The sequence below is a fragment of the Acanthisitta chloris genome, unplaced genomic scaffold (genome assembly GCF_000695815.1).
Source record: "Acanthisitta chloris isolate BGI_N310 unplaced genomic scaffold, ASM69581v1 scaffold5028, whole genome shotgun sequence".
NCBI lineage: Eukaryota > Metazoa > Chordata > Aves > Passeriformes > Acanthisittidae > Acanthisitta > Acanthisitta chloris.
The window spans coordinates 2,249-12,162 of NW_008686317.1; the positions used below are offsets into that span (position 1 = coordinate 2,249).

General features: G+C 45.8%; 1 protein-coding gene across 1 annotated transcript; it reads right to left on the reverse strand.

Annotated features, from left to right (window-relative positions):
- Positions 1–3,753: 3,753 nt before the first annotated feature.
- LOC103807335 (tubulin alpha-8 chain) lies at positions 3,754–9,768 on the reverse strand. The gene is made up of 5 exons (XM_009080064.1): positions 9,710–9,768; positions 7,552–7,774; positions 6,461–6,609; positions 5,225–5,905; positions 3,754–4,061 (listed from the first exon to the last, which is right to left on the reverse strand). The coding sequence occupies exons 1-5, from the start codon at positions 9,710–9,712 to the stop codon at positions 3,768–3,770; spliced, it is 1,350 nt and encodes a 449-aa protein (XP_009078312.1). The 5' UTR covers positions 9,713–9,768; the 3' UTR covers positions 3,754–3,767.
- Positions 9,769–9,914: the final 146 nt, after the last annotated feature.

Below are 9,914 nucleotides of genomic sequence, written 5' to 3' on the forward strand. Positions count from 1 at the left end.
CTCAATAAGTTACTAAATGCATGAAATGTTGGAGTGGGGAGGAAAACCATGGCTTAAGATAGCCCTGACTTGCCCTCTCCTGTCTGTATTGCACAGACATTTAGGGGTATAGAAGAAATTTGGGAGTCAAATGTGGAAGTTCTTTATAATATTTCTGCAGCAAAGATGCTCTTCAAGGCATTAAGTGCCATTTTAAAGACTTGGTGATGTTTAAAAGATGTGTAGATGAGGAGGCACTAAGGGACATGGTTAATGGTGAACTTGGTGAACTCAGTGATCTCAGAGGTCTTCTCCAACCTGATTGATTATAAGTGTTCTTATTATTACCATACTGATTCTGTTACACCTTGAACTAAAGACTCAGCCCTTTTGGGGAGTGGATCACATCTTCAGAGGATGAAGAATGGTGGTGATGATAAGGGATATGCAGTGCCTCCTCTTTGTCACGTAATACAGATCACTTTGAGTGACTTGTGTGGAAAGGGTTATGCTAACATGGATTTGTTGTGGAGAGAGGCTAAACTGTTCAAAGTTCTTCTGTTAGCACAGGTGAGGACAGCATGTACTGCCAGCCAGCCCTGTGTCAGGTACCTCTGTGCTGCCCTCACCCCACTTCACTGAGCTGTGGGAAGGAGGCAGCACACAGGAGGCTTTCAGAGGGGGTGTCTGGAGCCCATCAGAGCTGTTCTTGTTGCTGTCCCCACAGAAGAGGTCCCAGTTGCATACCCTCTGGGCAGGTAATGGAGAGCCTGCTCATACTCCTGGCTCTGCTGGAGGCTGTGCAGCTGCCTGGCAGTCAGAGCTCTGCAACCAAGGCAGCAGGGGCAGTGAAGATCACTCTGAATCGCCAAAGGGATGGGTGTGGATGGTGTAGGGACTTGTGCAAACGGGCACAAGTGATTCAGTGTATTTGCTGTGACTCTGGCAGAGGCTCTTAGCAATGGTTTACATTTAGTATTGTTCCCTTTCTATTTGTAGTGTGTGTGGCATCTGCCTGATAGAAGGGAGGAAGAGAGAGAGAACTGCTATGCCATGAGTTGCCTAGAGACAGTTAAACCACCTGAGCAAAGTGCAGACTGACACTGGAGGTTAAACAGAAACTAATTCTGGTAGGTGGAAGCTAGTGAAGCAGTGTGCAGCAAGTGGCTTTTGGTAATGACCCCTGTGTGAGCCTGGCTGCTCAATTAGGAGGATCATATGTCTTACTTAAGACTATTTTGAGCTTTTCCTGTGAAGTTGCCTGTGGCACACCACTTCCAAAGCAGGTAGCAGGCAGAAGTCTGAGCCCAGAAAGTGCACTGACATGAAGTGATGGCTGAAACTGAAAGGTACAGTGTTTGACTCTCTAAATGCATTGCCTGCTGAGCATCATGATGTGGTGTCACTTTGACAAAAGCTGGTAGGTAACTCCTGAAAAGTGCCACAGCACTTCCAATCTCCAAAGGGTTCCAAAGACTGCCCTGACTCCTGCAAGGGCAGGACTGCTGATTACTGAGTGTCCTTGCCAATAAAATAAATCATAACGATGATGACCAGGATAAGATTTGAAAAGCTTTCAGGAAGTCAGGAACTCCACACCCATTGGTTTCGAATGTCTAAATTACTCCACACTGGGTCAATAACTTCCACTTCATTGCCTGGCTTTCAGCAGTTTTTCAAAGATCAGAGCAGGCACTTCATCTGCCATTTTTAATCGGATTTTTTGTCGTTAACTTGCCCCTCGTTTCTCCTCTCTCCCTGGAAAAGCAGGATTATTTCTCTGTGTGAACACATCCATGTGTTTCAAGTATGAAATTTCCTCTTTCTGGTTTTAGTCCCAATTCAGGATCAAACTTTGAGAGAAGCCATGGAAGAGTCTAAATCCCACTAGGCTGAGTAATACTTACGCATGTTGCTTCAATTTAGGTACATAATCAAGTGTATCCTGAATAGGATGTTTTCCTAAACAGAGACATTTCTGGTACTCCATAACTTCATAGTTTAGTAATTTACCGATCTAGTTAATTAATTGCATATAATGCATACAGAATATACATGTCCAATGTGATGTTGTACTGTGAAATCTAACTGCCAACAGAAATAGAAATGAAGATCACAGAACCAGATTGGTCAAAGTTGGAAGTGAAGAATCTCCTCCTAGTATCTAAACTTACTTTCAGTTTAAAGCTGTTTCCTCTTCTCCTGTCACTACATGTTCACGGTAAAAAGTCCCTCTCTGGCCTTCTTGTACGTTCCCTTTAGGTACTGAAAGGCCACAATAAAGGTCACTACAGAGCCTTCTCTTCTCCAGGCTGAACAACACCAACTCTCTCAGCCTTTCCTCATAGGAAAGGTGCTCCAGCCCTCTGAGCATCTTCGTGGCCCTACTCTGGACTCACTCCAACAGATCCATGTCCTTCCTGTGCTGGGGACCCCAGACCTGGATGCAGGACTCCAGGTGGTGTCTCCCCAGAGCAGAGCAGAGGGGCAGAATCCCCTCCCTCACCTGCTGCCCACACTGCTTTGGATGCAGCCCAGGACACGGTTGGTTTCTGGGGTACAAGCACACATTGCCACATCATATCCAGCCTCTCATCCACCAGCACCCCCAAGCCCTTCTCAGCAGAGCTGCTCTCAATCTGTTCATCCCCCAGCCTGGATGAATACCAGGGATTGCCCTGATCCAGGTGCAGCACCTTGTTAAACCTCATGAGATTCCCATGGGCCCACTGCTCAAGCTTGACCAGGTCCCTCCAGATGGCATCCTGTCCTTCAGTGTGTCAACTGCACCACACTCAGCTTGATGTCATCTGCAGATTTGCTGAGGGTACACTCAATTCCTTCATCTATGTTGTTGATGAAGATATTCATACTGGTCCCAGTATGGACTCCTGAGGGACACCCCTTGTCACTGATATCCATTGGGACTCTGAGCCCTCTGGATGCAACCATCTAGCCAATTCCTTATCCACCAAATAGTGCACTCATCAGATCCATATCTCTCCAAATCAGAGAGAAGGATGTTGTAGAGGACAGTGTCAAAGACATTACAGAAGTCCAGGTAAATGATGTCTGTGGCCCTACCTTTGTCCACTGGTGTAGTCACTCCATTGTAGAAGGCCACTAGGTTGGTCAGCCAGGACCTGTCAGCTGTGCTGGGTGTCCCAAATCATCTCCCTGTCCTCCATGTGCCTTAGCATAGATTCTAGGGGGATCTGTTCCATGATCTTCCTAGGCACAGAGGTGAGGCTGATAGGTCAGTAGTTCCCAGGGTCCTCCTTTCTACCCTTTTTAAAGATGGGCATAATGTTTCCCTTGTTCCAGTCACCTGGGACTTCACCTGACTTTTCAAATATCATAGACAGTGTCATAGCTGGCATACTAGCTGACTGGGGATGCATGGAATCCTGGCTTTGGCAGGTGTTTGTGGTGCCACTGTTGGCCCTGTTGCTATTATGCAGGAGCAGGAAGTAGAGTTCTGCAGCTTTTTGTGCTGTCCTAGGTTGAATGTAGTGGGTTTATCATGCACATTGGAGCTTAAAGAGGCTCTCATTAAATGTGCAAGGAAGAGCAAGGCTTTTTGCATTGCTGGGAGTAGTGGGGCATTACGACAAGTGAGCATATCTTCCAGGACAATTTACCTGTCATTTATGGAATAAAAGATGTGTCCGTGTGACCCCCTCCTAAATTTATGTTTACATAAACATACGGAAAAGGTGACCTCATTGTAGACACATGCAATGCAGTGACACAGAGACAATTCTGTGCTCACTGGGAACAAGTGTATTTTAAAATTCCTCCCCATCATTTTCTTCTTCAAATGAGTCAGTTCCCACTTCTTCATAGTCCTTCTCCAGGGCAGCCAGGTCCTCTCGGGCCTCTGCAAACTCTCCCTCCTCCATGCCTTCTCCCACGTACCAGTGCACAAAAGCTCTCTTGGCATACATCAGGTCAAACTTGTGGTCAAGCCTTGCCCAAGCCTCGGCAATGGCCGTGGTGTTGCTCAGCATGCAAACTGCTCGCTGCACTTGGGCTAGGTCTCCACCAGGAACTACTGTAGGAGGCTGATAGTTGATCCCGACCTGGAATCAGGAATGTGAGAGAAGGCTGTAAAAAAGCAGGAGCAGAAAGCAAAGAGCTGAAAAGATGTGATTAAAGTTCCAGATGCCAGGGGAGAGTGGTGCCACTATCAAAACTACCAGATGCAAGTGTCATTACAAATGTCAAACAGCATGACACATGCTCATTTGAATATCTATATTATTCTTCTGTTTAATGTACACTGGCAAGTTTGTAGCTTTCTTAACAGCTACTCAATACTGAACATAGAGTTTCACCAAGATACTCTCTAGAAGCTAATACAGAAAGTTGATTCCCAGTTAAAGGTTTTCATTCTTAAACCAGTCGTTCATATGACAAATATTTTTCCACTGCTAATGTCTGTACTATTGTTGAAAATATCTTTCTCCACATTGCCAAGTAGTGGCCACCAGGGAGAGATGGTACAATATTTCTGGGTAAGGGGGTTAGCTAAGAGATTTCCTAATATCAACATTTCTCTTATTAACTGTATCAGTTTGGGTATTTCCTTAGTTTCACATGTTGCTTTAGAGGGAACACACATTGTTCCAAAATTCAGGTCTGAAATTCATGCTTCTTAAAATTTTAACTCAGATTTTCACTTATTTAAACATGTAGGAGCCTGTCTCAAGAGGTTGTCCAAAGGAGAGAAGGCACATTTTATATGAATGCATCTTTCCTACGTCCACTTGTCTCAGAAGTGGGAAATATTTTATAATTATATTTTAGGATTTTAGGGGTTGGAATGGACCTTAGGGATCATCTAGTCCCACCCCACCCTGCCCTGGGCAGGGACACCTCCCACCAGAGCAGGTTGCCCTAGGCCTCATCCAACCTGGCTGTGAACACTTCCAGGGTTGGGGCAGCCACAGCCTCCCTGGGCAACCTGGTCCAGTGTCTCACAACCCTCACAGGGAAAACTTCTTCCTAATATCTAGCCTAAGTTTCTCCTCCTTCAATTTGAATCCATTACCCTTTGTCCTGTCACTGCAGTTCCTAACCAAGAGTCCCTCTCTGGCTTCAGATACTCATAGGCTAATATAAGGTCTCCACATAACCTTTTCTTCTCCAAATATACATGATCAAAAACTCTAAATGCAAGTTTTCTGCTAGATTGGACCTGCCCTTTAAACATTAAAGAGATGCTCATGGCAGCCCTACTCACCTTGAAGCCTGTTGGACACCAGTCGACAAACTGGATAGTTCTCTTGGTCTTGATGGCAGCAATTGCTACGTTGACATCTTTGGGAACTACGTCACCCCGGTAGAGCATGCAGCAGGCCATGTACTTCCCGTGCCTCGGGTCACACTTCACCATTTGGTTGTTGGGCTCGAAGCAGGCATTGGTGATCTCAGCCACCGAGAGCTGCTCGTGATGTGCTCTGTCAGAGGAGATGATGGGGGCATAGGTCACTAGGGGGAAGTGGATGCGTGGGTAGGGCACCAGGTTGGTCTGGAACTCTGTCAGATCCACGTTGAGGGCACCGTCAAAGCGCAGCGAGGCGGTGATGGAGGAGACAATCTGGCTGATGAGGCGGTTGAGGTTAGTGTAGGTCGGGCGCTCGATGTCCAGGTTTCGGCGGCAGATGTCATAGATGGCCTCGTTATCCACCATGAAGGCACAGTCCGAATGCTCCAGGGTGGTGTGCGTGGTCAGGATGGAATTGTAGGGTTCCACCACAGCAGTGGAGACCTGAGGGGCTGGGTAGATGGCAAACTCCAGTTTGGACTTCTTTCCATAATCCACGGAGAGGCGTTCCATCAGTAAGGAGGTAAAACCGGAGCCTGTACCCCCACCAAAGCTGTGGAAGATCAGGAATCCTTGCAGCCCAGAACAGGCATCGGTCTAGAAAGCAAAAGAGAAAGAGTAGGGGATGAAGAAGAACGAGAAGATTTTATCTGCTATGTGAGCTCGTTCTGAGCTGAAGCAGAGAGCAGTCATCAGCAATATACAGTGTAGACCTCATGTCAGTTTTTCTTGAGAAAGGGATGATGATACTTCCATCCTTTGCTTTCCTGAGTGTCTCAACGTATGACATAATTTGTCCCCCTAGCTGTACAGGCCTGCTCTCTCTGAACTTAACACTTGTTTTAGCTAGTCTAGCTGAAACCAGCAATATAGAACTGCCCAGTCCACTCTTCAGTACCAGTATTGGTGCTCTAGGGCTGTGCTAATAATGAATTACGTATTCAAAACCTCTTTATCAAAACACCTGGAGGCAAACAGCTGGGAAGTGAACCACTGGGCTTCTCACTCTTGGACTATGTCTGAGAAATAGCCTGTATGTCTTGCAATCTCTTTGCTGAACCATTGGTATCATTTGCAGATAACAAGCTACTGGTTCTACTCTTCTTCCTTCTGTAGAATCCAAACTGCTGTTTCAAACCTTCTGGGACTTACCAGCTTGCGCACACGATCGAGCACCATATCGATGCTTTCTTTGCCGATGGTGTAGTGGCCACGGGCATAGTTGTTGGCTGCATCTTCCTTTCCAGTGATCAGCTGCTCCGGATGGAAAAGTTCCCGGAAATTGCCAGCCCGCACTTCATCTGAAGAAGAAAGGTAAATTGTAAGAAGCTGCCCATGCTCCAGTGCCAACAAGTTCTAGTTGTTGGCGACATTGATGCAACCTTTCAGTCACGGGAGGTCATGATGCCAAAAAACAGGCGCTGATGGAGAAGGGAAAAGGAGGTCATGATGTCTAAAAACAGGCGCTGATGGAGAAGGGAAATGTCTCCTGGGCATCTTGTCATTGTTGCATTTAGTTGATTTATGGTGCATCTTCTATCCAGCCACAGAAGTTGTTGTCTTCTCATGAACTTGTCAGTGACAAGTACAGCCTCTATCCACAAGTTCTCAGAAAAAAAAAATCTGTGAAGAAATTCAAGTGCCCCAATTTTTAGACATCCTTCTATTACTGAAGGGAAACTGTCAGGCTCCTGCTTAGGATCCAAACTGGAGAAAAGCAGAATTCAAATGACAAAACTGTCATGATAAATAAACCCAAAAGTTAAATGTTTGTGCAGAGAGAAGTCATACACACCTTGTGTACTAGCTATTGAACTGCTGGGGATCCTGCTGTCCCCATGCTTGTAACACCTGTGACAGAATCTCCAGCTGTGCCAGGGGAGGTTCAGGCTGCACATCAGGAGAGATTTCTTTACAGAAAGGGTTGTTAAGAAATGGAATTGACTTCCCAGGGAGGGGCTGGAGTCACAGTCCCTGGAAGTGTTCAAGAAATGACTGAACATAGCACTTAGTACCATGGTCTAATTGACAAAGTCAGTTTGACTGGTCAAAGGTAGGACTCGATCTTGGAAGTCTTTTCCAACCTAAATGATTCTGTGTCACAAGAAAATTAATTTCATGCTGTCTAGTGGTAGACTGAGATACAAAGGGTTGCTCTGTGCTGGTGGAGATCGGTGTCACACCATGGTGATATCAGGATGAGTAATCTCATCTCCATTTTTCAGGTTTATTTCTATACTGACCTACTACAGATGGTTCCAAGTCCACCATTACAGCCCGTGGCACATGCTTCCCAGTGGCTGTTTCGTTGAAAAATGTGGTAAAAGAGTCATCATAGTTGAGTTTCTCTTGCAGATCCTTGAAGGTGCCATCTGGCTGAATGCCATGCTCCAGGCAGAAGAGTTCCCAGCATGCATTCCCTATCTGAACTCCAGCCTGGCCAACATGAATAGAGATGCACTCACGCTAAGGGGAGAGAGCAGAGGAAGGATCAGAGAAAACAGTGCACATTAGTCCTCCTTATTCCTAGTGGTTACTTTCCCCCAGTGTATTGCTTTTCCAGAACACTGCTGAAGTGTCACTGTCAGCATTTCATTGAGCTGTTCAGCCCCACGACCACCGCGAGACTGGTACATACACGTGCCAGATACTAGGACAGTTCTTTAAACAGATCTATGAGCTGTACTATGTAGGTATGTGAAAACAGTCAGAAAAGAAATTAATTTCAATTACACAAACACCACGTTTCCTCCTGGATTGGCCCTGCTGAGGAGCACATCCCAGTTTAGTTTATTTTTGCTCCTGGCTGGAATTACACAATTACACAAACACCACGTTTCCCCCTGCTGAGGAGCACATCCCAATTTAGTTTATTTTTGCTCCTGGCTGGAACCTGACACAGCCACGTGGTATCCTTCAACCTTATGTAACCCACGACAGGTGATGTCTTTTGATCCTTCTACCCTCTGACTGCAGGCTGGAGTGGGAACTCAGGAGAAGTGCTGTAAGCAATATTCACCTAAGGAAATTAATTCAGATTCTCTCAGTTGAAACAAATGTTCCTTCCAGCTCCTGAGCAGCTATTAATTTTACACTGCAGGTCCATTGCTTATCAGGCAGTGTCATTGCAGCATTGTGTGTTTCTCTGTATAATTCTGAGCATTGTTTCTGTGGCAGTCAGGAACTGTATTGAAAAGGAAACAATGTATGTGACACCAGGCTAAAATAGGCAGGTGCCAATTGTTCCAAAATCCTTTACACTCCAAAGTACAGGAGCAGGAAGGCCCTGCCTGGTGCTGGAGATCATAAGTTCAGAAACAGAATTATAAAGCAGATACTTGGGAGTCATTCCTGAGGAGGATGACAGTGGGCATAGTGAAAGGCAGTTTTTTAAGGACAGAGAGGTTCCAGACAGGTAGAGCTTTCCAGCTTTGGTTTCTGCTTTGGAGCAGTTGTAGTTAAAGCTGCCTGAGCTCAGTTTTGTGACCTCAATGTCTCTGTCTATGCTAGGGAGTAAGAAAGAGTCAGGTCACAGTGCTGAATGCGTCCTGTGCTGGTCAATAGTTATAAACTTGCAGAAATCTTTGTAGAATTAAACCTGGGACAGCTTTGACTCTTCAAAATACAGACCAGTTCCTGGCTCCAGTATTTACTGCACTAAGGCAGACTTTAAGCTGCAGAAACATAGTCAGTGCTCCAGGTCAGGCTCGCAGCATGGGGAGCCTGTGGAAGTGTCTCTTCCTTGCAAAATGAACTCTCTCGTTTCAGACCTGCAGCTGTACTGGCAGAAAGCAACATAGTTTTCTGCACCAAAATAAGACTCAGTGCGAGAAACGTTTTGGGCTACAAGGTGAAATGGAATTTGCACGTTCTAAGAGATTTTGAGAGATTTCTGCAAGTTTATAACAAACCCCCAACTCTTAAAAATGAAGTTCCTTTTTTTACTTACTTAAAGGCAACACATACAAAAGGATTCATGCCCTCCAGAAACACACACACTGTATAGCTATAGACAGTACAGCCATTGGGGCTAAATTCATTTAAAAGAGATGCAAAGGTAAGTAACTTTTTTGGTTTATTTCTAAAAATAATTTATTATCTCATATGAAAATGAACCAGTGTTGACAAAACGTGGTCACAACAGAAAGTACTAAACAGCTAAGACTCCAGATCTAATTTATCTTATAATTCCACTAATTACGGAAAATGAAAGAAAACTTTGGCTCACCAAGTGTCACAGCTTCAGTGAGATTTTCTGACACTCCTTTCCCATCCACTTACATGGTAATTTGGTATGTGAGATCAGGGGTTTGTGGTAACTACTGACAACAACAGATCCCCCTGCCTTCCCTCGCCCACGTCCCTCCCGGTCCCCAAACGGTGTTCCTGCATGTCCCTTACCATGGTGTCTCCAGTGGTGTTTCCTTCCCTTTGGGATCAGCAGTGGCAGGTCTGTGCAGGAGCCTGGGCTGCAGGGCAGGAGGCAGCCTGGGCCCAGCACCAGCACCTGCTGCTGCACTTCAGTGTCAGAGCACGGTGGGGAATAGGTCACCCATGCCACAGGTCACCTACAGCGCCGCTGCCTCCTGAAACACTGCTCCCACTG

Bases quoted from the DNA above. Each gene is read 5' to 3' on its own strand.
- LOC103807335 (XM_009080064.1), bottom strand. The intron at 6,610-7,551 runs GTCAGTATAGAA...TTTCTTCTTCAG, and splicing joins CTTGGAACCATCTGTAGTAG to ATGAAGTGCGGGCTGGCAAT. The intron at 4,062-5,224 runs GTGAGTAGGGCT...TCCTGATTCCAG, and splicing joins GGTGTCCAACAGGCTTCAAG to GTCGGGATCAACTATCAGCC.